A 27994-nucleotide genomic window follows, 5' to 3' on the forward strand; every position below is an offset into this window, starting at 1 on the left:
GGCGCTGTGGGTGGGCCCTGCAAAGCCAAGCCAAGCAAAGGGAAGGGGTCCCTCTTGCACCTTCCTCCCAGGAAAGCCAGACCAGGAAGAGGAGGAGCAGGAGGAGGAGGAGGAGGAGGAGCTGGAGAGAAAGAGGCCTCGAGAGCCTGGTAAGCCTGGGCCCTCTCTTGCAAAGCACCCTCACCCCCAAAACCCACCCCACAGGGAGAGGGGGCCCACCCAAAGACACAGTGCAGCTATCCCTCTTGGGTGCATTCTGGGAGTTAGAGTCCTCTGTCCCCCCCCCCAAGTTCCAGGGGGAAGCCCAGCCACTCACCTGCCTTGCATTGGGGCCCTTATAGGTATCCCTGTGGGTGGATTTGGGGAGTTAGAGTCCTCTCCCACTCCCTCAAAGCTCCTTGGAGAAGCTAGCCACTCACCTGCCTTTCATTGGGCCCCTTACAGGTGAGTGTAAGGGGCCCAATGAAAGGTGAGTGTAAGGGGCTCAATGTGGGTGGATTTGGGGAGTTAGAGTCCTCTCCCACTCCCTCAAAGCTTCTTGGAGAAGCTAGCCACTCACCTGCCTTTCATTGGGCCCCTTACAGGTGAGTGTAAGGGGCCCAATGAAAGGTGAGTGTAAGGGGCTCAATGTGGGTGGATTTGGGGAGTTAGAGTCCTCTCCCACTCCCTCAAAGCTCCTTGGAGAAGCTAGCCACTCACCTGCCTTTCATTGGGGCCCTTACAGGTGAGTGTAAGGGGCCCAATGAAAGGTGAGTGTAAGGGGCTCAATGTGGGTGGATTTGGGGAGTTAGAGTCCTCTCCCCCCAAAAAAAGATTCTAGGGGAAGCCAGCCACTCACCTGCTTGTCTTTGGACCCATAAAGGTATCCTTAAGGGTGGATTTGGGGAATTAGAGTCCTCCCCCCCCCAAAAAAAAAGCTCACCTGACTTTCATTAAGCAAGGGAGTGTTGCAACTCCCATGCTGCAGCTGTTTTTTTGAGTATGAACCCCAGCAGCCATTCGCTCCAGAAATGTGGGGCTCTGTGGCTGGCTAGGAGGCAGGGCACATTCCTTGGCAGGTTTTATTGCAGGACCCCCACAGATACCTAAATCCGTCGATGTTCAAATCCCATTAAATAGAGTGGTGCAGTAAAATGGGCCCCTTTACATAAAATGGCAAAATCATGGCTTGCTTTTTGGAATGTATATATTTTTAAAAAATACAGTCAGCCTTCCACATTTGCGGCTTGGTTTTTGCATTTGACTATTTGCGGATTTAATTAATATGTTCTCTCTAAGAATCTCAAGGTCCTCCAGAGAAATTCTGCTAGAAGTTGACCATAGAGTTGCACTGGATCATAGAGAGGCCTAGAGAAAACACTTCTCTGGGCATTTGTAAGTCCTCCAGCATGATTCTGTGGTCAGCTTCTAATGGATGTTGACCACAGAGTAGCACTTGAGGATCTAGAGATTCCCAGAGAGGAGTTCTCTTTGGTAAAGAAAAGTGTTTCTTTTTATTTGCAGTTTTTCCACTTTCATGGGGGTCTTGTGCCCCTAACCCCAGCGGATATGGAGGGACACTGTATTTTCAAGCTGTGGCTGTTTGAATCTGTGGCTAAAGAGTCCATGGATATGGATAGCCAACTGTATTTTGGGGAGAGCTGCACCCACCTGAAGAAGCAGTTTAACAGACTGGGGCTCTCCTTGAGACAGTCCTCGTACTTTACCTGCTTTTTACATGCCAGTGACATGCCCTAAATCAGTGATTCTCACATTCTGGACTTGCAAGTACTTTGGACTTCAGTTTCCAGATTTCCAGATCATTGGCAAAAATGGCTGAGGCTTTTGGGAGCGGAAGTCCAAAACACCTGGAGAAAATGAGATGGAGCAAACCTGTTTTCTGCTTCTCTAGGGCAGTGGGTTCAGACTACAGGAAAAGAGATTCCACCATAATGTTAGGAAGACCTTCCTGACAGTAAGAGCTGTTCGACACCTTGGAGGGTGGTGGATTCTCTTTCTTTGGAGGTTTTTAAGCAGAGGCTGGATGGTTGTCTGTTGGGGATGCTTTGATTGAGAGTTCCTGCATGGCAGGGGGTTGGACTGGATGGCCCTTGTGGTCTCTTCCAACTCTGATTCTAGGACCAGAGTTTGGGAATTCCTGGCCTAGATTGACAAGGAAAGCATATTGTCAGTGAGCCATACTCTGCTAAACTCCAGATAGGAATCCTGCAAATCATTAAATCAAATCATTAATATGGCAGTACCATTTAAAATGATTTGGAAATTATAGTTACTAGCTGTGCCGCTACTAACCTCACAGCTTGGAAATAATAAAATTAAATATAAATTCCAAAAAGCAAACCTTGTTTTTGTCATTTCCTGTAAGGGACACAGTTTTACTAGGGCATTGTATTTAATGGGACTTGAGTAGCCGTGGATTTTGTTATGCCCAGGGTGGTGATGGTGGTCCTGGAACCAAACCCCAGTGGATACCAAGGGCCCACATAATATATTTTTTAAAATTTTCAATCTGGAAGGTTGAGTCAGTGGATAAAGAATCCGTGGATACAGAGGACAGACTGTACGCTAGTTGGCTGGCCTGACAGAGTTCAGCAACCTACAGTCTGTTGGCCATTTCTCATGGGGCCTTCTGAGCCATTTAGGCTACCCATCTGGCATCTATGGGGGAAAACTCCTGCCAGATCAGGGGTTCTTACTGAGCCAGTCAGTGACCACCATCCTGCTCGTTCCTTCCCCCTGGAACAGGTGAGGGACTTCCGTGGGCGCAACCTTTCCCTGCCACCCGCCATGGCCATGAGGGACCTGGTGGAGCCAGAATGCGGGGGCTCCAACCCTCTGATGAAGCTGGCCAGCCACTTCACCCAGGACAAGGGTCTGCAGCAGGAAGGACTCCGGGGACCCCTTGCTTGGCCTTCCTCTGTGCCCACCGCAGAAGTGGTGAGTAGAATAAAATGGAGGGAGGCCTTTGCTGTGCTCTCCTGTGCTGGCTTTGGGGTGGGAGAAGGGATCTCGCCTCTCCTGGTGAGCTAGAGTTGGTGGGAGCTCTTTGGCTTAGGGTGGCATCCAGCTCCCTTCCCAAGGATCACAGTGATTTTGTTGCTCTCTGACTGTCTGGAGCCACCACATTCTTCAGAAGAAAAATTGCCATTGAGGGACAATTTCTGGAGCGGTGGTGGTGGTAGTGGTGGGGTTAAAGGATTGAGCTACAAAATTCTACAAACCACTCCTGCAAAGAAGTGTGCAAGAATCCATTTTTCATCTCCCATAGAAGGCTGTGTTGCCCAGCATTGGCCAAAAATCACAATGGGTAGTGACTTGAAATCTCTCAAGTGCCTCCAGAAGTAGTGCACTAAAGCAAGCCCATGCCTTTCTGAGTGAAGTGGGAATAAGGGGTTGTCCTATAGCTGTGTTCTACTTTGGAGGCAGAGTTTCAAAGGATAACTGAAACCCCAAAATCTTGGCAATCCTCCCAGGGAGGGGTGGTGGAGGGTACCTGTCCACCATGTGCTTGATAGGGACCCAAGAGCTGGTGGTTTTACCAAGGCCAAAAGAACCACCTGCCTGTCCACCTGCTCCTTATATCAGGGCCATTCCTGTGTTACAGTGTCGTGATGATTTTATCACTGCTTGCTGGGGAAATTAGCTTGACAAGGTCTGCTCTCCACTTTCAGTTGCAGAGGCTGGCTATTGTTCCTTTCAGGAGATCAGGTCCTGTTCAGGCAGATACAAGAACCAGTTATATGGGAATCCTAATTGTTTTGCAAGAGTGTCTCTTAAGACTGATCTTACTGTGATTGTGAGTCTTATAGTTTTTATTGTAGGTATGTGCATTGTGCTCTAGCTGAGATCATGTACAAATACATTATATTTGTTTACACACACACACATATAAATATATATTTAATATTTATAGATTATATACACAAATATAATATGCATTATATATATATATATATATATATATATATACACACACACACACACATATACATATCTATATAAATGTTATATATACACACACACACATATAAATATTATATACGTAATATATATTATGTTGTATTATATCAGAAACTGGTCCACCCATTGTTGGAGAGGAGGAGGTCTGTATCATTTGACATCTATTTTATATTTGATAAGTAAAATATGTGGGATTAGAAGAAATCTGCAAAAGCCATTTCAGAAAACATTAAGCAGTATAGGAAGGTTGAGATGTCAAAGGACAAGTCAGTGTGTTACCTCCTAAATGCCTCTTTACCTTTTGGGTTCCCTGTTCTAGCATTAGATAACAATTCCTTTTCTTCTGCAGGTATCTAAACCTCTTGGAAGAGCCTCTGAAGATGAAGTAAGAGTTTCCATGTTTCTGTTTTCCTTCCTTCCTTTCCATTCCCTCATGTGCTCTGTGTTTTCTTGAGGAATGGCTGTGTTAGCTATTGTAAAAATGAAGACTGAGATTATATGGACTACAGTTTACTTAATCCTCTAAAGATTATACCATAATAAATGTGTTATTCTTGGAGTTGCGAAAAACCTTTCGCTATTTTGCAGTATTTACACACACGCACACCATGCTTGCCTCATGCACACTCATATGGATGTTTTCTGGTAGCTGGTGGCAGAGTTCCTTCAAGAGCAGAATGGCCCCCTGCTGTCTCATGCGCCTCAAACATTCAAGATGGATGATCTGTTGGCTGAGATGCAGGAAATCGAGCAATCCAGTTTCCGGCAGGCCCCACAGAGAGGTAAATATTGAACATGGAACAGCAAAGTGGATGAGGATGTGTGATGGTGGTAATCCATTCCTGTCTTCCCTTGGAACATGGTAATGGGTTTTGTAAGCAGGGTAAGGAAAGGAAATGTGTGCTGCTCACATTCTTGTGGGTGACATGGCATTAACATTTGAACGTCCATGTTGACTTCTTTTCTGTCCCACAGCTCCAGGGGTGGCAGCACTGGCTCTGTCTGAGAACTGGTCAAAAGAGTTCCTTGATGCTGCTGACAGTGTCGTTGATGTTCCCACGGATAATGAAGCTGACTGGTCGCAAGAGTTCATTGCTGAGGTTACAGGTAAGGATGATATTTTGAAGAACAGATGTATCTTGTGCTGGAGCTTTATGTGATGTCTTGATTTTGCATTTGTTAACCAGGCTCCTCTTCTAGAGATGTGGAGAACCTGCATGTATCAGGCCACTGTGATTTTTCTCTGTGCATATGATACACTGGTGTCATATCTGAGGAAAAAGTAGTGTAGTGTTGCCCTATAATTCACAGGTGCAGTACTGGAGCTATAATGAAATTTTTCTGAACCAGGGATACCTTGTTTTCTTGGCATTCTCTGTATTACAATGTTCCTCTTTAGCAGACTATTAATTTTTCAGGTTGGTGCAGTGCATTTTGCTGTATGAGGCAGAGTAAGCAAATACTGTCCCTTTCTTTAAAATACAAATGATATGTAGCAGTTAAGGCCAATGAAATTATTTTGGTATGTACCACAGAAGACCTCACTAGCTTGTCTACCCTTTTCCTGGCAGTAAAAAGAAGGCAATAATAAATAATGATTCATAACACAAGAGATACCTGAGACAGCCACTTTGCTGTGCCTAATGATAGGACTAGCCTGACTATTTTTTTAAAATTGAGAACTTGTTCATTCTAACTCCTTCTGATGCTTCTTTGGATTTAACTGTTTAAGAATCATAGAATCATAGAGTTGGAAGAGACCGTAAGGGTCATCCAGTCCAATCCCCTGCCATGCAGGAAATTAAATCAAAGCATCCCCGACAGATGGCCATCCAGCCTCTGCTTAAAGACCTCCAAGGAGGGAGACTCCACTGCACTCCAAGGGAGTGTGTTCCACTGTCGAATAGCCCCTACTGTCAGAAAGTTCCTTCTAATGTTGAGATGAAATCTCTTTTCCTGTAGCTTGCATCCATTGCTCCGGGTCCTAGTCTCTGGAGCATCAGAAAACAAGCTAGCTCCCTCCTCAATATGACATCCCTTTAAGTATTTAAACAGGGCTATCATATCACCTCTTAACCTTCCCTTCTCCAGGCTAAACATCCCCAGCTCCCTAAGTCCTTCCTCATAGGGCTTCATGGTTTCCAGACCCTTCACCATTTTAGTTGCCCTCCTTTGGACACGCTCCATTTTCTCAAAATCCTTTTTAAATTGTGGTGCCTAGAACTGGAGACAATATTCCAGGTGAGGCCTGACCACAGCAGAATAGAGTGGCACTATTACTTCCCTTGATCTAGACACTATACTTCTATTAATGTAGCCTAAAATCGCATTGGCCTTGTTAGCTGCCACATCACACTGTTAACTCATGTTCAATTTGTGGTCTTCTTGGAATCCCAGATCCCTTTCATATGTAGTCTTGTTCAGCCAGGTGTCACCCATCCTATATCTGTTCATTTCATTTTTTCACCCTAAGTGCAGTACCTTACATTTCTCTGTGTTAAAATTCATTTTGTTAGCTTTGACCCAGCTTTCTAATCTATTAAGGTCATTCTGAAGTTTGATCCTGTCCTCTGGGGTATTAACTATTCCTCCTAATTTGGTGTCATCTGCAAATTTAATAAGTATACCTCCAATTCTGTCATCCAAGTCAATGATAAAGATGTTGAATAGCACTGGGCCCAGGACAGAGCCCTGTGGGACCCCACTGGTCACTTTTCTCCAGGATGAAAAGGAGCCATTATTGAGCACCCTTTGGGTTCAGCCGGTCAACCAATTACAAATCCATGTAACAGTTACTTTGTCTAGCCCACATTTCACTAGCTTGTTTGCAAGAATGTCATGGGAAACCCTGTCAAAAGCCTTACTGAAATCAAGATATACTCTATCCAGAGCATTCCCTTCATCTACCAAGCTGGTAATTTTATCCAAAAAAAAAAAAAAAAGAGAGAGAGAGAGAGAGAGAGAGATTAGATTTGTCTGGCATGACTTCTTTCTCTGAAACCCATGTTGACCTTTTGTGCTTATGGCATTGCTTTCTAGATGTTCACAGAATCTCTGTTTAATGATCTGCTCCAGAATCTTTCCTGTATTGATGTCAGACTAACTGGACGATAATTGTTGGGATCCTCATTCCTCCCCTTTTTAAAGATGGGGACGTTTGCCCTCCTCCAGTCTGTTGGGACTTCTCCTGTTCTCCAGGAGTTTTCAAAGATTATTGCCAATGGCTCTGATATTACATTTGCCAGTTCTTTTAATACCCTTGGATGTAGTTTGTCTGGCTCTGGAGATTTATATTCGTTTAGATTAACCAGAAATTCCTGTACTATCTCTTTACTTATTCTGTGTTGAAATTCCCCTATTCTGTCCTCTGCTCCATTATCCTCAGGTTGAGCACCCTTTGCCTTTTCTGAGAAGACTGAGGCAAAGAAGGTGTTGAGTAATTCTGCCTTTTCTCTGTCTTCTGTTAGCTTTTTGCCATCTTCTCCATGCAGTGGCCCTACCATTTCCTTCTTCTTCCTTTTGCTGCGGACATATCCAAAAAAGCCCTTTTTGTTGTTTTTAACCTCTCTAGCAAGCCTGAGCTCATTTTGTGCTTTAGCTTTTCTGACTTTACCCCCACATGTGCTATTTGTTTTAATTCCTCTTTGGTGATATCCCCGTTTTTCCATTTCTTATACATGTTCCGTTTAAAACTTAGCTCAGTTGAGAGTTCCTTAGTCATCCATCCTGGTTTCTTGAGACATCTCCCATTTTTCTTCCTCATTGGAACTGTTTGAAATTGTGCCTTCAGTATCTCCCCCTTGAGAAACTCCCATCCATCTTGAACTCCCTTTTCTTTTAGTATTCCTGACCATGGGATCACCCCCAGTATTTCTCTAAGTTTACTAAAATCAGCTTTCCTAAAGTCTTGAATGTGTGTCTGACTATGCCTGGCTTCTCCTTTCCATTGTATAACAAACTCCAGGAGTACATGATCACTCCCGCCTAAGGATCCCACCACTTGCACTCCATTAACTAGGTCATCCCTGTTGGTTAGGATCAGATCTGAAATAGCTGATCCCCTTGTTGCCTCTTCCACCTTTTGGACAATGAAATTTTCTCCAGGTTAGTTGTATCACAGTGTTCCATCACAACCAGTGAAATCCTATGTACCTTAAAATTAACAAATCTGTTATAATATGATAGGTTTTTGTGGTCTAGTTTCCACTTCAATAAATGCATAAAGGATTATCCTTAGGTGGCACATGTAGATTGATTTTAAGCTGTTGCTGATAGAAAATATAACTCCATAACCTTGGCTCCTTTCTCTCTTTCAAAAGTCTCATAGGACATGGCTCCATTTCCCAGCCATTCTTAGCTTGACATATTTTGCCTGTGGCCTCCGCCACTAGAAAGGATGCAATTTGAGCTAGTTTATTTTTTTCTCAATAATTTCTCCATCCTTTTCTCTGTGTTCTGGATTTCTAGTCAAACTGTTTCAAACCCTTCAACAAACTTCTGTTGCTATTCTCTCACTTCCTTCCAAATCCAAATCGCGTTAGTGTTTCCTTAATCAAATCGACAAAATTTTATTATTGTTATTATTGTTTCTTAAATGTTGTCTTCATCGGCTCTAGGTCAAATAAAATCACATTGATTTTTGTGAATGAACTGTATTTATGAAGGCTAGTCGAAAGTGCATACAGGTGACATAAAATTTACAGTAACATCCCCTTGCTGTTTCACATATTTTTGAATGTGATGGCCTAAACCCAGTAACAGAGCATAGATGCTCAGCATTTCTAGTTGAGAGAATCCCACACAGCAGGGCTAACGAAGGGTTTGGTGAGTTTGTTGCAATGCCAGAAGGCTGACCGTGTATGAGAGAGGTTCTTGTGTGGTTATTCTGAGTGGCAGTTGTACTTCTCAGGGGCAGAGTCCATCTTTCCTGTCAGGAGAGTGTCAGACCATGTATATTTTAAAACCTCTTTTCACTCCATTTCTTCAAAGATCCCTTGTCTGTGTCTCCTGCCAAATGGGCAGAAGAATATTTGGAGCAGTCAGAGGAGAAGTTGTGGCTGGGCGAATCAGAAGACCAAACAGTAGCTGATAAATGGTGAGTATTTAGTAGTTTCTTCCCTTGAGAGTTTGAATTTCATGAAATCTCATTCTGATCCCAGTTAGCACTTTCAAAGTTGATAGTTCCCTATCTTTGACTCACCTCCTGCAGCTTCAGTGGTAGAATTCAAATACAGAGAAGGGATAGAGACTGTGGGTTATAACACTGTGATACAACTTCACTTCCAGGTATTTTTAAAGACTGAAAAGACGTGTCATGAATGAGTGAGACTTCTGTGATGCCTTATCTCATGTGTAAAAGTACAGCATTTTTTAGAAGCATTGCTAGGTTCCTGATCATTATATATGATAAATATATAAGCTATATAAGCACAAATAAGGAAGCTGTTTAAGGAATGACATCCTTTCCACTTGGATGCTGAACAGATGCTTTTATTATTCAGGGTTGGGGTCTTGCTGTTGTAGTGGTATCTTTATTCTTCCAGGTCTCTTCGTTATGTTAATCTATAGCACCCTCAGCTAGTGGAACTCTCTAATCAAACTGCACTGTGAAAATGTTCTTTCTCTTTTGATTTAGGTGGCTAGATCATGGTAATTCTTTCTAAGCCTCAGTGAACTTGAAGGTAGTTGCATGTGTTAGAACATTGTTGATTTCTCCTTGATTTCTCCACCAAAGTACACTGAGTACACCAAGGACTCTTATAGTAATCCAGTTATTTTCCATGCTTCTAGTGCATTGTCATGAGAAACATGCTAAGGGGTGGAGAGCCAATGTGTAGTGGTTTGAGTGCTGGACTAGGACTCTGGGAAACCAGGGTTTGATTCCCCATTCTGGCTTGGAAACACAGTGGATGACCTAGGGCAAGTCACACTCTCACATCCTTGGTTGAAGGCAACAGTAAACCTTCTCTGAGCAAATGTTGCCAAGAAAACCTGTGATAGGTTCTCCTTGTGTGTGTATGTGCCTTCAGGTCGCCTGTTCACTTATGGCAAACTCATGAATTTCACAGTGTTTTCTTAGGCAAGGAATCCTCAGAAGTGGGATTTTTCCAGGCCCTTCTTCTGAAATATAGTTTACAGCACCTGTTTTTTGTTAATGGGTGTCGCATTTAGTCCCAAATTATGTGTCCTCATGTCTAAAGTGAAAGATATCTGCATTGTTTGCAGATGCTTGCACTTCACAATGCTTGCACTACATAGCATTTTTAAGACCAGATGGGCAGATGCCAGTGCAGGGGCAAAAGAAGGGTATGTAGGGATGCACCATAGCAGTGAGAGTACTGTGGCTTCATTCACACACCAGATATTCAATTTTGGTAGCTGTGATATGTTACTCTAAAACAGGAGTGGGTAGATTTGATTGGGTTGGAGGCTTAATTTTCACACACACACACACAGCCTACTGTAGGCCACACCAAATAAGGGGGGGGGGGGGGAAGGAGGATTGGGGGCAATTAAAATTGGAAGTCACTGGGCTTTTCTTTATTTCCTTTGTTTGACTTCAGAGGTTTTTGGGGACTTGCCCCTCCTGGTCTAAGCAGTCCTGAAACTCCTGCTCCAGCAGCTGAATGCTTCCCTTTTTGGCACTTATTGTTTCAGCTTGTGGGATGAGGCCATGGGCCACAACAGAGGCCTTGGGATTCCCATACAGTCTATGCCAGCTGTAAGGGTTTGTTGGGTCGAAGTAAGGAATATGCTAACTCCTGGCAAGATGAGTACTTTCCCTAGTCAACCTAATAAAAATCTAATGTAGATTATGTGATGTTTCAAGTCATTGTTTTTCCATTTTAAAAATACACTATTGTTTAGTTGGGTTCTGAACGGAGTTTGCGCCTTCTGAACACAGGTACGAGGAATACCAGCCTGAAGATGATCTCAAGAAAACTGCCAATGATTTTCTTTCAAAGGTGGATGATCCCAAACTGAATGATTCTGAGGTAAAAAGAAACCCAGACCTCTGTTCATAGAGACTAGGCACGCTGGTTAAACTGGTATGTGGAATGAGGATGTGGGTGTGTATGTGTGGGTGCACACTTGTATGCACTCCTTCGTTCCGCAACCAAATAGTGATAGGTAGCCAGGCTTGCAGTTTATTTTTCCCTCTTCCGTTAAAAGTGATGATTTTGTTACATTGTTTTTGCAATCAAGTCTTAAATATCATACTCATAAAGAAAAAAAATGACATTTTAAAAACGTTTCCTTTTCAGTGTGAGCATGTAGGCTTTTCATTATGAAAACATGCTCTCATGTTATAGTGGGTCCTTGGTTTTCTCTGGGGTTTGGTTCCAGTGACTATCAAAATCCACAGATGCTCAATCCTATTACAGTGTTGTAGTGAAATGGTGTCTGTTACATAAAACAGCCAAATCAAGGTTTGATTTTTGGATATATTTTAAAAAAACAACAGACGGTTGCATCTGTGGATGCTGAATCCTTGGATACGGAGGGATGACTGTATTTTAATTGCACCTTACCATAAGGAAAAATGATATGGTAGTCCTGGGTGCTGTAAGTTATATTTCAGAGGAAGGAACTAACAAAGGCACATCTTAATATTCCTTGCCTAAGAAAATCCTTTGAAATTCTTGGAGTCACTATAAGTTGACATTCAACTTGAAGATGTGTGTACACACTTGTTGTGTGCCTTCAAGTCATTTCTGACTTATGGCAACCCTGAGTTTTATTGACAGAATTTATTCAGAAGACATTTGCGGTTGCCTTCCTCTGTGGCTGAGAGTGTGTGACTTGCCCAGTGTCACCCGGTAGATTTCATGGCCAAGCTGGGAATCAAATGCTGCTCTCCAGAGTCTTATTCCAACATTCATTACACCACACTGGCTTTCTGTGCCTACACACACACAATCACTTTGTGAAGGCAGATGTAAAACCTTGCCTTGAAAGAGTTACATATCAGCCAACATGGCAGCTGATGACAAATGGTTAGGTGAGGCCTTTTGGACTGCTTTGGCAGTTTTAGATGAGGGCCCACTGTAGACTGGGTTCATTGAACCTACCTGGTTTCTTGAGAAAAGTCACTGAGGTACTTCTGAGTTTCCCCAGAATATAAGTGCTTGGATGTCACCCATGTGTTGTAATGGGTAGAATTCTGGATTTGGGCTAGTGATTTCTGTCCTTTACAGACAGGAGGGTCACTGGTTGGTCTTTGGCCATTCTATTAGCATAATTATAACCCTCGTGGACATCATTCTTAAGATGTATTGATGGTTAAGCACACAGTAAGTGATTTTATGCTGTCTTAGCACTACTTCATTTTACTACAGGCTTTTAACGTCCAGCAGTGAATCCTCAATGGCTTTTTTGTAAATAGAGGGCTGGGTGAATGGCACTTACCAACAGCCACAGTAATTCATTATGATTGTTTCCTCCTCTGAAAATTACTTAGTGTTGCTCATTTCCATTCACCCCCCCCCCCACCAACTCTCATGTATTGCAAGAGTGCAGTAATATTGGAATTGGAAACTTCCCAGGGCAAGTTTCCCCCATTGTCAGCCTGGTCCTGTTATGGAGTGTATGCTGGCAATAGGCCTTGAGGGATGGGAGCAGGGCATTTGATTTTCCACCCTGACTTCATGCTTGAAAGTTGCCTCCCAGAAAATCTGTTTCTGATTCTATACTGTTGTTTTAATTGGCTACCATGCTTCTCTGCAGAACTGAAGATATATTCTCTTGCCTCTTTATTCTGCTTTTTGTGCTTAGTTCTGGGTCCAGGCTAGTTCAGATAGAAAGAGATTGGTCAACAGGCTGAACAGTGACACTCTCTGCCTGTGTCTCCTTTTTCATGCAGTTCCTAAAGTTTGTCCGCCAGATTGGAGATGGGAGGGTGTCCATCGAGGCAAATCGGGTGACCATAACCCCCAGAGACCAGGATCAGGCAGAGCATTGGGCAGCTGAGTTTATACAGCAGCAGGTAGGACTCCTTACTGCCCAAAGGCCTTGCAGCTTGCCCTGTAATCTACTCTCTCAACAGTGGGATAGAACTGCGGACCAGAAATGGGGACTTGTGCAGAGCAGTGTGCAGCCTAAGAATAGAAAAGGGCCTTTTCTAGTCAGAGTTCTGTGCTAGCGGCCTCAGCATTGCACTCTAAGAAACAGGCTGCATAGTATATCTGTCCCTGACAGTGTCTCTTCCTATTTACTACTCTTCCTAGAATGCTTCTGAAGCCTGGGTTGATCAGTTTGCACATTCTGGGGACACATTGAGCCTGGATCCTGAATTTGAGCAGGCGAAAACTGCTGTGGAGGTAATGCAGTACTGGAAAAGCAGGGGGCAAAGTCTCCAGCTCCACCGTGAGACTCAGACTTTTGATGTATTTATCTGAGGAGGTTGTAGAAAGGCTCTCTTTAACTTCCATTCCCGTTCTTCTCTAGTCCGATGTGGATTTCTGGGACAAGCTGCAGGCTGAGTGGGAGGAGATGGCCAAGAGAGATGCTGAAGCCCATCCTTGGCTCACAGACTATGAAGATCTTGCCAGCGCCACTTATGATAAGGTACTAGTGCAGAGAAAAACCAGTTCCCATGGCTGTCACTGCCCTGCTTCCTTCCCATTTTTCACGTTACTTGTTGGTTGTGCAAGAGGGCACACAACTAGCCCTTTGAGCATTGTTGAACAGCCCCTGTAACAACTGGGGGTTCATAAATAAATGGAAGATAAGCCAACACCCATTATGGGAGCAAGGAGATATTATTCCCTTTCCTCTCCCTCTTACCCCATTGGCCATTCTACTGCCTGTTCCTCCACCTGCCACTGTTCACAAAAACCCACAATGCTCACTTTCCTCCTGCTTCATCCAGGGAACCTGAGGGAAGGAAGCTTCCAGGGGCTGATGGATCTTTCCATATTCTGAATGTGACTGGGGACCTCTTTCCTCCATATGCAGTGGAGGAGGTGAAAGTGAGAGAGAAGCCCTGCAGGAGGAGGGCCCAGGCCATTCACTGCTGCCCTGGATACTGGGTGAGGAGCAGCAGAAGGGAGGGCAGGCAGGTGGAAGTCTTTATGAGATCCCCAAGTTGTCTTCTGGCTTCCCACAGGCTGAGGTTTAGCTGCCCCTTTCTCAAGCTCTGACTATGAATCAACTACCAATTGCTTTACTTTCACCTTAACAGGGATACCACTTCGAAGAAGAAAACCCTGTACGGGATCATCCACATGCTTTTGAAGAAGGGCTGAAATGTCTGGAAGAAGGTGACCTGCCCAATGCCGTCTTATTCTTTGAGGCCGCAGTGCAACAGAACCCCAATCACATGGAGGTATGTGGAGGAAGGAGAATGATGCTGTACTCTTCTCCTCTGTTAACTTGAATTGGGGCAGAAGGGGGCACATTTGCAAGGGTGAGGAGCTCGCTGGTGCTTCAGAGAAGGCTTTTAGTAGTGGCTATTTGGTGCAAGAAGGATGGTTGCAGCAAGGCTGGGGTTCTTCCACTTCCACCCTGCTACTCCTTAACCAAACAGTCAGTTTAAGCTTAAGGAGGCATTTTATATAATTGCTCCCCCCAAAAGCCCTTTTATACCAAAGAGGAGCCTTGTATTTTCTCAAGAAGCTTCCACAGGTCTCTAGTGCATTTCTGACCATTACTGAGCACCTTTCTCTGTACGGTAAACTGTACAGGAAATTTGGAAGGAATATGGTAGGACTGGTGCCCAGATGCCTTCTGTGCAAATGATTTTGAATGTTTCAGTCCTTTTTGGCCTAGAGGATGCAGCTAGGCTTCTGCACCCAAAAAATCCAGCTGGTTTTACGGTATTTGCAAAGGATATAAGCACTGTGGTAGTTCTGCATTTAGGAACACTGCTCCTCCTCACCAGCAGATGGTTTATGCTTTCTGTTGAAATGTGGATTGGTAATTTTTGCATCCACACAGTACAGATCATCCCCCATGTGGCTGTTGTACAGATTGGAGGGACTACCTGCCATTTTGAAGGGAAATGTAGTAATGTACTTATGTGAATATTGGATGCTTCTGGGGAAAAAGACGAAACGGCTTCTTGCAAAGAAAAGGGTTTCTAAAAATGAGCATGAGGCAATGCATCCTCATAATTATTTAGGCAGTGGTCTTCCACTGGGAACTGGCATCCAGAGGTGTCACATTCAGGGGGAGTGGTCACAGAAGTGCTGTGGCCACCATTTTGCTTTGTGGAGGGGATGGCTTCTACTGTTTGTTGGAATTTGTGGTGGTGCTGGTTGGCATTCCAGATGTGTCTCAGCTCTAGACCAGGGCTCCATCATATCGTATTGCTTTGTCCATTGTATATAATTCTGAGGGGGAAATTGTTAAGAAGGTTATTGGAAATGAATATCTCTTTGAATGGGTTATCAGTGGAATACTTATTGGAAATTCGGAACCCACATATCACCAGGTTAATGGCCAATTTTCTGGTGGAGGCAACAAGATTATGGTTTACATTTTAATAATGATTCTGAAGTTTTATTGTAAATGCATGCTGTTTTTTCTATGCCTAATAAAGGTTGACTGACTGACTGAGTTGCCAGAGAACTATAGTGCCTGATCAAACGACAAATCCCAGGATTCTGTTGGATTTGCTATGATAGTTAAAGTAGACTCATAGTGCTATAATTCTGTATTGTTAAAGGGTCTTAGCTGAAGAGAGAGTGCCACAGAGCTGGAAGGACAATCCCCTAGAAAGATTCTCCCTCTAAGGTACATACTTGTACCTTAATAACTAGTTGCCTTGAGTGTCTCAGATGGTGGCAGCAGAGGCAGCATAATAACTTTACAGGACCCAATATGTGGTGGCATCACTGAGGCAAAACAAGGCCTTTGTAAAGGAAATGTATCAGTCCTTTGCTGAAGCAATTAGATGAACACTCACTCTTCTGGTATACTTTGCTAGCAGTTTTGTTGCTGTGCTATATGGCTGGTCTGGCTTCATTGACAGTAAGTAGATGCAGTCTTTCTCTCCCTGTGTCTCTGGTCTCTGAAAAGATGGATGTTTTGAGGGGCACAAAATAGTCTTTAATAGCTCCTTCTTCATTGCAGCTCAGTGCAATATGAAGGCTTTTGTACTCATCTTTGTATTAGGCCTGGCAGTACCTGGGCACCACACAAGCCGAGAACGAACAGGAGCTTGCAGCAATCAGTGCCCTCAGGAGGTGAGTAGCTTATTTAAGGATGTGGCAAAATAGTATCTCCATACTGATTTTCCATCATAGATTCTGAAACAACTTGTGATGCTAGCGTGCTGGAAGTCTGACAGTTCTACGGTGCCTTTTGTTAAAGATAAACTTCGAGTTCTTCTCCTGTACATCTGAAACAAAATCTGTCATACTTCTTGTAATTGCTTGAATTGAAGTGCTCTTTGTATTTTATTATTATTATCATTATAGTTTATTTCTATAGAGCTGTAAATATACACAGCGCTTCACATACAAATAATCAAATCATTTTTGGGAAAGGTGATCGAGAGGGCGGTTGCTATCCAGCTTCAGGCGGTCTTGGATGAAACGGATTATCTGGACCCATTTCAAACTGGCTTCCAGGCGGGTTACGGGGTTGAGACGGCCATGGTCGCCTTGGTCGATGATCTCCGTCTGAGCATCGACGGGGGAAGCGTGTCCCTGCTGGTGCTCTTGGACATCTCAGCGGCTTTCGATACCATAGACCATGGTATCCTTCTGGGGCGCCTGGCAGAGGTGGGAATCGGGGGCACTGCGCTCCAGTGGTTCCGCTCCTACCTCTCCGGGAGGTCCCAGATGGTGCAGCTGGGAGACGTGTGTTCCGACGAGAGGCCCCTTAAAACTGGGGTCCCTCAAGGGGCCATTCTGTCTCCCATGCTATTTAACATTTACATGAAACCGCTGGGAGAGATCATCCGGAGACATGGGGCGCGGGGTTATCAGTACGCTGATGACACCCAAATTATTTTCTCTATGTCTCCGACTGATGCAGTGACTGGGGATGGCGTCTCTCCTCTCGTGGCCTGTCTAGAGTCAGTAATGGGCTGGATGAGGGAAAACCGACTCAAGCTGAATCCAGAGAAAATGGAGGTACTCGTGATAGGTTCTCCTGGTCCAGGAATGACGGTGGTTCCACCTGTCCTGAACGGGGTCGCGCTCCCTGTGAAGGACTCCGTGCGCAGTCTGGGGGTGCTTCTTGACTCGTCGCTTCACCTGACAGCTCAGGTGAATGCGACGGTCAGGAACACCTGTCATCAGCTTCGGCTGATTCGCCAGCTGCGCCCATACCTGGCCCAGAGGGACCTAGAAACGGTTGTACATGCTCTGGTAACTTCGAGATTGGATTTCTGCAACGTACTCTACATGGGGCAACCCTTATACCAAACTCGGAAGCTGCAAATGGTGCAGAACATGGCAGCCCGGCTGGTCACTGGTGCTCCCAGGACCAGCCATATAACACCGGTTCTAAAAGATCTCCATTGGCTGCCCATTCGCTTCCGAGCTCAATATAAGGTGTTGGTAATTACCTATAAAGCCCTAAATGGCTTGGGCCCAGGATACCTAAAGGACCGCCTCTCCCCGTACATTCCGCCTTGCACCCTCAGAACGTCTGGGCAGCAGCTACTGAAGGTGCCTGGGGCTAGGTTGGCCTCCACCACTCGGAGGACGTTCTCCATAGCTGCCCCAGCCCTTTGGAATGCGCTGCCCACAGAGCTCCGCTCGTCTACTACCCTGGCCCAATTTAGGAAGGATCTTAAAACCTTCCTATTCCAACAGGCATTCCCCGAATAAATATCCTGTGGGCCTCCCTCCTCTTTCGTGGCCAAGAGGTTGGGCTATGGGGTTTTTTTTTTTTTTTGCTTGTTGTTTGATTTTAATTATGTAACTGTGTATTTTTGTGTATTTTATGGTATATTTTTTAAATTGTTGTAAGCCGCCCTGATCGTAGGAAGGGCGGCATATAAATAAAAATTTTATTTATTATTTATTAAATATAAAACCTGCTAATGGCGTACAATCTTCAAAATACATATAAACAGTAGGTAATGATATAAAATAGAATTAATTCATAGAATCATAGAGTTGGAAGAGACCGCAAGGGCCATCCAGTCCAACCCCCTGCCATGCAGGAAAGCTAAATTTTCAAACTGGATTTTCAAAATATGAATACTATACAAAGAAAAAAGTAGAAAAAGAAAGGGAAGAAAGAGAAAGTGCATAGCAGATTTGTTGTATTATATACATTTTCTCGAAGTTGACATCTAGAAAAACACATGTTCATGGGTAGCTGGAGCAGTAAGATTTGCCCATTTATCTTCTGTCATTGAGTGTAAGCCATTGTTCAGTCCTGGATCCAGGATCAAACAATAGCACAGTACAGACCACTGAAAAACGGTGGCCTGCTGGTGCCTGTTTTTCCTCCAGAGCGAAGCTGCAGCCACCAAACCACGCGGTTTCCCTCTGGCAGAAAAAGAACCTATGAAAAGCCATCATTATGTAAGTGCCGTGCAGCAACATGTGAATGCCGTGCAGCGCTTACGTAACAATGTATACAGGGCACCGCCATTATTATGCCACTGCCACATACTAGGGTTGCAAGGCGTGCGGTCGCTCCACCCCCGCGCAACCTTAGTACGTGGCCAGGCCGGCGCAAAGTGCCAGTCTGGATCTCACCAATGTTGATCCTCTATAGATGTAAGAGTTCTTGAAATTTTGAAACAATATGAAATTTTTTGAAGCAACAGGAAAAAAGCCAAACAAAAATGGAAAAAAGTGACATTAGCATCCTTTAAAAAGTAAATATCACTTTGCTGCTTTAAGAAAATGTAATATTATGTACCTAATATGATACAGTTATCCACTGGGTATCCCAAAAATTGGGATATTTCCCATCTGTGGGGGTTCAGTTCTGGGGAGCCCTGTCGATGGGAAAGAGCATGGGCAGTAGTGCCCCATATTAATAAATGCATGCATGTATCGCTGTTGGATGTGGTGGACCATGTACACCTAGTCCACAGATCATTAGCCTGCGAATGTGGAAGGTCCACTGTATTAAAGGTTCAGTTCAGAAAAACAGTACTTAAAGATTTTTCTAGTACAATACTAATATAATGGGCTCTTGGTTTTTGCTGTGGTTTGGTTGCAGGGCCCCTAGTGGATAGCGAAATCTGTGGATGCTCAAGTCCTGTTAAATACAATGGCATACCTAAAATGGTGTCCTTTATATAAAATGGCAAAATCAAGGTTTGCTTTTTGGGATTTGTTTTTTAAAAAATATTTTCAAGCCATGGGCTGTTGAATCCATGGATAAAAAATCCATGGATATGGAGGGCTGACTGTATATTGTGGCACAATGTGCCTGATTAATCTAAGGAAGGCTCTAAGTCTGAGGCTGAAGGGTGGACTCTGGGGACTCAGAAGTGTCTTAGCATAGAGGTCTTTTCAACCAGCATGCTTTCCTGCCCCAATTGGGAAGGGGCCAAGCCCTCCCAGCCATCAGGGCCAGGAGAGGATATTAGCAGTCAGGGAATGTTTTTGGAGTCAGGCAAGACATGGAGCTTCTCCCTCCTGTCCTCTCCCAGACCACTTTCCTTTTGAGGGTGTACAGGTCTTGTTGCTCTGATTTGGAATCTTGTGCTTGTACCTCCCTTCTGCAGGTGCCTGGAGCTGCAGCCAGGAAACCTCACGGCACTCATGGCGCTGGCTGTCAGTTTCACCAATGAATCACTGCAGAAACAGGCATGTGAGACCCTGCGGGACTGGTTGCGCCACAAGCCAGACTATGCTCACCTCGTGGGGAAGGAGCCTGAAGAGGACAGCCCCGGTCCGGATCTTGGGCCCTCTAAGCATGTCCTGGGCTCTCTCTTAAATGAGTGAGTCTGTAAAGGGATGGACTGGAACTAGAAAAACAAGGGCGGGGAGAAGGAATGGGTGTGGCAGCATGATTTGAGCTAGTTTAGTCCTTCAATTAGTATGGTACATCTCTTTGTTCTTTTCACTACTAGCTCACTCTTTGTGGAAGTAAAAGAGCTGTTTTTGGCCGCCGTATGCAGCAACACCTCTGCTGTGGATCCTGATGTTCAATGTGGCTTAGGTGTCCTCTTCAACCTGAGTGGTGAATATGAGAAGGCTGTGGATTGCTTCACTGCGGCACTGAGTGCCCGCCCAAATGTAAGGGGCGGGGCATGAGAAAGGGAAGGGAGGGTGGTGGGATGTGAAGGTGAGACCTGCAAAGTAAGGCTGTGCTCTCACTCAGATGGGGTAGGCTGTGCCTGGGTCATGCTACTGTCTGGCCAAATGCACCTCCACATCTGTTACAATGGGTGTTCAAGTTGATGTGGACCTGGGATGATCTTGTCATAGGGTTTTTGTGTGGAGGGCTTCTTCGTTTCTCCTAAACTCCAGAATGAGCCCATGGAATTTTTATCATCATAACAGTGATAGGTAATTTGTGTCTCTCCATACGTTATTGGACCACAGCTCCCAGTATCCACTGCTATAGGCTATACTGGCTAAGGCTGGTAAGAGCTGCAGTTCAACAACAGAAGTGCAATAATACTGCGAGGAGGACATTTGCCATCTCGGCCCCAACCCTCTGGAACACGCTGCCCATAGAGCTCCGCTCGGCCACCTCCCTGGCACAGTTCAGGAAGGAATTAAAAACCTTCCCGTTCAAGCAAGCATTCCCCGAAATAAGTCCTAGTTAGTCCCCCCGCTCTGACGGCAATGGTGAACTGGCTAGAAAAGTATTTTAATGTAATTTTAATGTATTTTTATTGTTATTGCACTGTATTCTGTGTTTGTTGATACGTTGTACACCGCCCTGATTGATAGAAGGGCGGTATAAAAATAAAGCTTTTATTTATTTATTATTATTTATAATAGTTCATGTGACTGATCCATAGATGAGCAGCCCAAAGCTATGGCTGGAGGAATGACATTTAGGAAATACTTGTCTTATATCTATGGGCAGATTCATAAGGTTTTGCAAAGCATTCCTTTAACAATCTCATTGTATTGACACCTCTTACCCCATCCAGTGTCTTCCTTACCATGCTGGTCACCTCTGTAGGGGGATGGTCACTGTGGTTTCTGCTACTTTTTGCTCGCTGCTTCCATTATGGAGGAGCATTGAGCCATATAGTGATTCATCTGCAATTTGAATTAATGCAGCCTAACCACATGCTTATTTTTATTTGATTCATACATAAACCATGCAGTTCTGTGGAGGAGTACTGGTGTAAAAAGTCAGAAAATGAAGCCAGAATGATTGGCTTAAAAACTTCAAACAAAAGCTTAACATGTTGCGGGAAAACATTTAAAATTGCAGTTAATTAGATTTAAAACAAATACTGATTAAAGTATAATGAGCTCGATTTGCAGCATGAGATCAGATGATGAAACAAGACTGCCACAACAGCCATTCCTGACAATATAAGCTATGTGACCTTTTTCTTTTTTAAAGTCTGACTGCGTGCAGGAACAAAGAGAGCTGGACACTACTCCCTCTGGTAGCTGCTCCCTAGTTTTGGCACCACCATCAGAAATGCCCTGGTGACTAAGGGTGATGGGGCACTAGGCCTCCAAAGTCCATCTCAAGGCAAAGGCAAGTTCAAGAAGGCAAAGGTGGTACTTAGGTTTGCCAAATCAGAGGCTGTTTAGGGTTTTCAGCCCTATCACCAGCCCTTTGAATTGGGTTTGGAAACAAAGAGGTATCCCACAAAAATAAATAAGAACTATTACATGCTCTTTTAAGACTCTGCTAACTTAGCTTTTTTAGAAGATGAAATTTTTGGATTGTTTTTAAAGACGGCTTTATCTAGAGAGTATTACTGCAATGTAATCTGAATGTAATTTGAGCATGAGTACTCAATGTCACACTAAAGAGGATCATTCAAGCCATCGTATTTCTCATCACCATATATGCATGTGAGAGTTAGATAGTGAAAACACCCGATAGAAAGAAAATAAATTTATTTGAAATATGGTGGTGGAGCAGAGTACTAAGAGTACTATGGACAGCCAAGAAAACAAGCAAATGAGTTCCAGAACAGATAAAGCCTGAACTCTCCCTGGAAGCCAAGATAACTAAATTGAGGCTTTAGTATGTTGGCCACATCATGAGGAAAAAAATAATCATTAGAAAAATACAATGATGCTAAGAAAGGTGGAGGGCAGCAGAAAAAGAGGACCTCATGCTAGGTGGATAGACTCAGTTAGGCCTGCAGGACTTGAGCAGTGAAGTTGAGGCGAGGGGATCTTGGAGATGTCTTATCCACAGGGTTGCCATGAGTGAGGGCCAACTCAAGGGCAGCTAACAGCAACTAGTCAATGTCACATTTAATTTCTGTGAGATTGATTTCAGCTGATCAACTAGTTGCAGCTGTTGGAAAGTACTGTTGGCTAGCACTGGTGCTGGCTATCCGGGATCAGGGGTAGGAGCAGACGTGTAGCTAGTGGGTGTTGAATGCCACTGAGAGTTTCCAGAGAACCAGTGGAGCTGCTAATTCTTCTACCAGTTTTACAAGGCTGTTGTCTTATTAAAACCTAGACCCAGGAGTTGGATAATATTTAGCATTTACATAACCTTGTTTGAGTCTTGTCCATTATCTGAGTTAGTCTTTGTAGAAACCCTGCAAGGTAGATCAGTATACTCACATATATTACCAATATGCATAGGGATCTTTCTCGCCTTTGAGACGAACTGAAAGAGTTGGCAGCCGGAGCTTTCATAGACTTGAGTCTACTTCCTCAGATGCTTGGTGTCTTTACAGCGATAGATTTGGAACTGAAAGAAAAGCCCGTCTCCCCCTTTAAACATATATTTAAGAAAAAGTTCCAGAACAACAAACAGCAGAACAAAAATAAACAATACTAGCTCTACTGATTTCCCCAAACTGGTGGTTATATTCCGCTGTTACAGTGGGATCTTGTTATCCTCTGAGGTTTGATCCCCTGTGGATAACAAAATCCGTGGATGCTAAAGTCCCATTAAATATAATGGCAGAGCAAAATAATATCCCTTTATATAAAATGGGAAATGAAGGTTTGCTATTTGGAATTCATACTTTTGGGGAATTTTTTCAAGCCGTGGATGTTTGAATCCGTGGATAAGGAGGGCCAACTGTAATAAACTATCTTTATATGATAGTGTATTTATGCTCCTGCATATAAACTCTGTTTATTTACAAAGCCTGAAACATAAGTGTAGCTGCAGTAGGATTTCAAAAAGGAAATAATTAATTCCCAATCTTTTTTCAAGCTGTTCAAAGATTTTTCCATAATCAACACTGTCCATTTATCCATTTCAGCAAGTTCAATTATCTTCATCAGTCAGACCTCTTTTGTTGGAATAATGTCATTTTCCATCCTTTGACATGCATAGTTCTATTGTAAATCCTTCTGAATTTCTTACTGATTTGTTCATTTGTTCATTCCCAACAAGAAAGCCTCTGGTTTCAACTGTATTTTCACTTCAGAAATATTTTCCAACATTAAGTGAGTTTGAGCCCAATATTTCCATGCTTTGTCACCAGTCCACCACATGTGGTAAAAACTCCTAATCTTCTCTTTACATTTCTAACGTTTATTTGAACTATTTTTGAATTTTTTTTATTATCTCTCCAGAGTTAATTACCATTTATACATCATTTTATAAAGGCTTTGTCTCAAATCATAAAGTAATTTTAAAGTCTGTGTCCACATCTTTTTCCAATTTTCTATTTGAATTGGCAACCAATATTTTTAGCCCATTTTACCATACAGTCTTTTACCTGTTCCTCTCCAGTTTCATATCTCAATAACAGTTTAACAATGAAATGTTCATTATCAGCACATAATTGAATAATAAACTCAGATTTCATTGTTTCAAACCCTTGATTTTTTTTGGTCCATTTTAAATATTTCAAATAATCTAAATTGCTTGTTTTCTACTGTCAACAAGTTTTGTAACTCATTGATTTAACTTTAGTATATACTTCTCTCTTTTTTAAAAAAAAACACTGCCATCAGTGAACACCAAAGAGGTAATCTTGAATAAAATCTAGATTTATATGTGTTTGCGATACGTAATGGTAATCACCTTACATAATGATTATTAAAACTTTAATTGGCTGTAGCTTTGTTATACCAGAAATAACCATGAAGCCCAAAATTCTCTAGCTGTAGCACCCAAAGTTATCAAATCCTTAAACCACGTTAAGCAACATACAATATGCTCTGAAGCATAAATCTCTTTTTCTTTTTCATCTTTTCATATCTTAAATCTAACTCAAGTCTTTTGCCTTGCCAGATGAGAGATGACACATCCTTCTGACATTGCTTAAATGGTATATCACAGTGATTCTCAAACATTTTCCCCTTTACACATGACTAGTGTGTCCCCCCCCCCCTGCTCAGCATAGCCTATGAATAATAATATTTTTGATTCTTTAGTGTGTGTATTTTCATTCACACATTCATGTATATTTATGATTATGCATGAATATAGTGAGCCCATACTTTTAACATAATTGTCCTTTAACAAATTTGAATTTTTCTCTGAAAGATAAACTCTCAAATACTTAACAGTTTTCACAGTCTGAAAATTTTATTTATCACACAATGACTTTTGCTTCTTCTTTGTCATATTCTTGGCCAAAATCAAGAGTTTTAACTTGATTAATCTTAAAACCAAATATATTTCCATATTCTTTCAAAATTCGATTCAGTCCATCTGTATGTTCCAAAAACCTGTAAGTCATCTATAAAGGCTTTTAACTTATGATAAATGGGAAGTGGAGACATTTGGAGGATAACTCAGCTTGGGGAGTGAGGGGGGAAGTCTTTAAACCCTGAGATACCTGAAATGAATGTGGTGTCTCTGTAGAGTGATTTGTCTATAAAACCTTATTATTCCACACTGTCTGACTGTCTAGTTCCTTCCTTCAGGATCATCTCCTGTGGAACAAGCTGGGAGCTACCTTGGCCAATGGAAACCGGAGTGAAGAAGCTGTGGCAGCTTACAGGCGGGCCTTGGAGCTACAGCCAGGCTACATCCGCTCCCGCTACAACCTGGGCATTAGCTGCATCAACCTAGGGGCCCATAGGTGAGTTGGGATTTGGTAAGGCGGTTGAGAGTTGTTAAAGAGCAAGGAGGAAAAGGGAAAGATAAAGTCCTTCTATTGTTAGTGCTTTTGACCAGGTTTTCTGTGCAGTTCCTAAACCTTTTTTTTTTCTGATTTGGTAACACCACAGTGAGTTGACTCTGGGAGTGGTGTGCCTCCTCTTCTGAGTACTGAAATGTCTGTTGAGGATTGGGGTTCACCACCTCCCTGTTAGTGTTTGGAATGTGGATTGTGCTGGGTTGTTGTGAACTTTATTTTCCCATATGTTTTGAGTAACTCAAAAACATTTCCAATGAAAGCTGTTATAGAAGTGCCTACTAGTGCCTTTATCCATGTCAGTGTAGGCACATTTGCTGGCCTGTTGTGTTCATCATTTCATTGGTTAACCAGTGATAACCAAGTGTAGTAGGATGATGGGAAACTGGGGTGAAGGGAAAGTACAACACATCTGGAGGGCACCATTTTGAGGATGGCTGGGCTAAAAAAAGGATAAATCTGCATCTTTTATCATCTGGATTCAGTCCCTTAATCGTATTGAATAGAGGTTGGTGAGAGAACCTAGTCCATGTTTAACTTCCCATTTTCTAATCAGGTTTCATAACATCCACCTCTCACTAGTGCTGGCTATCCAGGAGCAGGAGCAGACCTAGTGAATACTGAATGCCTTTGAAAGGTTCCAGAGATCCAGTGGAGCCAAATTCCCCCATCAGTTTTCCATGTGCAGGCCCTCCATAGGGAAGTTGTCTTACTGAGAACTAGACCCAGGAGTTGGATAAAACTGAGCATTACTTACTTAAGAAGAGTTCTTCTCCATTATGTGAGCCAGTATTTTCAACAACTTTGTGAGGTAGATCAGTATACTCACATATATTACCAATTACAGACTTGGAGCTGAAAGAAAAGTTTCATGTCTGTGGACACATTTAGGAAGCTTTTGGCAGAATCAGGAGATGAAAAAGGAATTTCCAGCTGATGCTTCCATGCAGATGACACTTGCATGCAGATGAGTTAGCATCTCCTGGCTTTTCTTGGCTCCTGCCCTGGCTTTATGACTTGCAGAGTCAAATGGGAGTACGCTTAATATGGTAAACATTAATTGCAAGTACATTGTCCTTGTATTGTTTTAAAGAGGCATAGATGGAAACCTTGAAGTTGGCATCTGGGTGCATCCAGACAAGGCTTTTAAGATGCCATTTTCCTGCCCTGTTTACAGGATATTGTCAACTTGTAACCATCCCATGTAACCTTCCTACGACTTCTTCCATCTTTTCTTTCTCAGAATACAAAACCTGTTAGAGAGGTAAAGATGGAACATTAGTGCATTTTGACTGGCAGCAGTCAGAGCCTATGTCAGGAAGCATCCCTGCCCCCATGCTTAATGGTCGGGGTGTATCTTCTCTGTGCTATTAGGAGGTCAGGTCATTGGTCCCTCTATCCCAGTATTCTCAGTAGCCTTTTACAGCAATGGCTCCCCAGAGTAGCAGGGAAGTTCTTTAGCCTTGCTTAGAGATCCTAGGCATTCCCTGACAGTCTGCCACCCAGGGATAAACCAGGCCCAACACTGTTGAGTTTCCAAAATGGGACAAACTGGTGTATTCACCATGGATGTTATCTGTCTGTCTTGACAGAGAGGCGGTGGAGCATTTCCTAGAAGCCTTGCACATGCAGCAGAAGAGCCGGGGCCCGCGAGGCCAGCAGGGTGCCATGTCGGACAACATCTGGAGCACTCTCCGTATGGCGCTTTCCATGCTGGGCCAGAGTGACCTCTATGGGGCGGCAGATGCCAGGGACCTTCCTACCCTTCTGCAGGCGTTTGGCATCCAACAGTGACTCCTGGATGGGCTCCCTTGCGAGTGCAGGGTGAGCCCTCCTCAACAACACAGACCTCTTCTCTCTTCTCCTTCCTAAACGCACATGTGCCTCAGTGAGGCAGCTCCACCTCCCCCACCCCAGCCCCATTTTCACTCTCCTTGCACTCACTCACATTTTGTGTGGGCTACCCAGGACAGAATTAATTTCCTGTAACCTGTCTTACATCCAGGGAACAGTCAAGTGACTGGATCCTCCCTTAGTCTGATAAGAGTTTCACTCTACAAGGGAAGCAGATACTTTGGGAAACTTGTTACTTTTTCTGATCACATGTCCACTGGGTACAATTATAAAATGGCAGGCTGTTCCTATTGCCCTGTGAGAGTGTATGCAGAAAAAAATTCTGGGACAGCAAGAAAGGAAACGAGTGTGTGCTAACATTGCATAGGTGACTGATGAACAGTAGCTTTCTTGGCACAAAATATACACAGTCTTTAAAACTCCCTTTCAGAGGATGGAGTGTGATGTGGAATTTTGGGCACTTGCCTTCTGAGGTGCTGCTAACATTGAAAGTCCAATACAAAGTGACTGAAAACATATCTTTGTGCACCAGCACAACATGCGTGCTTGTTTCTGTCCACCCCTTCTCCCTGCCCCAGAGATATGGCGGGCGGGGGGGGGGGGGGAAACAGAGCAGCTCTCTAACTGTACTTAATCCAGAAAGGAGGTCGCTAGGGTGGGGGAGAGGAAAGGGGTTCTAACTAAAGCTCCCCAAACATGCAGGGCAGGGCCTATGTCTTAATTATTCCTCCGCCATACTGTTCTTGTAAAGTAAGAGGGGACTAGTTATCTTTGTGCATATGATTTCCCTTCTTTTGTGTAATTGGCTCTTTAAATATCTGTATATGATTTTTTTGTTGGGGAGATGTTTTTAAATTGTAAAATATTTTGTATAATAGATGGTAAAATAATTAAACTTGCCAAATTAAACTGCTGTTTCACTAAATGCATGAAGGTTTTCCATCTTTGCAGCATTGGTATCTTTCCTGTCTATCTCTGCAGATTATGAGAAAAGGAATAGAATATTCCCTTCCCTCACTTTTTTTCCCTACTCTATGTGCAAAATAG

At 43.4% G+C, this 27994-nt stretch overlaps 1 protein-coding gene across 2 annotated transcripts; it reads left to right on the forward strand.

The window, feature by feature from the left end:
* LOC149323466 (peroxisomal targeting signal 1 receptor-like) lies at positions 1–27872 on the forward strand. Of its 2 annotated transcripts, XM_089488971.1 has the most exons (16): positions 1–149; positions 2746–2937; positions 4310–4345; positions 4610–4742; positions 4936–5067; positions 8950–9055; positions 10865–10955; positions 12824–12946; positions 13188–13280; positions 13408–13527; positions 14144–14287; positions 16078–16148; positions 19610–19825; positions 19958–20123; positions 24882–25039; positions 26686–27872. In XM_089488971.1, the coding sequence occupies exons 2-16, from the start codon at positions 2788–2790 to the stop codon at positions 26885–26887; spliced, it is 1941 nt and encodes a 646-aa protein (XP_089345097.1). In that variant the 5' UTR covers positions 1–149; positions 2746–2787; the 3' UTR covers positions 26888–27872. The 2 variants fall into 2 exon arrangements, with proteins under 2 accessions (XP_089345097.1, XP_089345098.1); XM_089488972.1 differs by lacking the exon at positions 12824–12946.
* Positions 27873–27994: the final 122 nt, after the last annotated feature.

Source organism: Sceloporus occidentalis, unplaced genomic scaffold (genome assembly GCF_023333645.1).
Source record: "Sceloporus occidentalis isolate IW3139 unplaced genomic scaffold, rSceOcc1.0.p SCAF_1, whole genome shotgun sequence".
Lineage (NCBI taxonomy): Eukaryota > Metazoa > Chordata > Lepidosauria > Squamata > Phrynosomatidae > Sceloporus > Sceloporus occidentalis.

Bases quoted from the DNA above. Each gene is read 5' to 3' on its own strand.
- LOC149323466 (XM_089488971.1), top strand. From the start codon at position 2,788: ATGGCCATGAGGGACCTGGTGGAGCCAGAATGCGGGGGCTCCAACCCT. The intron at 10,956-12,823 runs GTAAAAAGAAAC...TTTTTCATGCAG, and splicing joins CCAAACTGAATGATTCTGAG to TTCCTAAAGTTTGTCCGCCA. The intron at 20,124-24,881 runs GTAAGGGGCGGG...TCCTTCCTTCAG, and splicing joins CACTGAGTGCCCGCCCAAAT to GATCATCTCCTGTGGAACAA.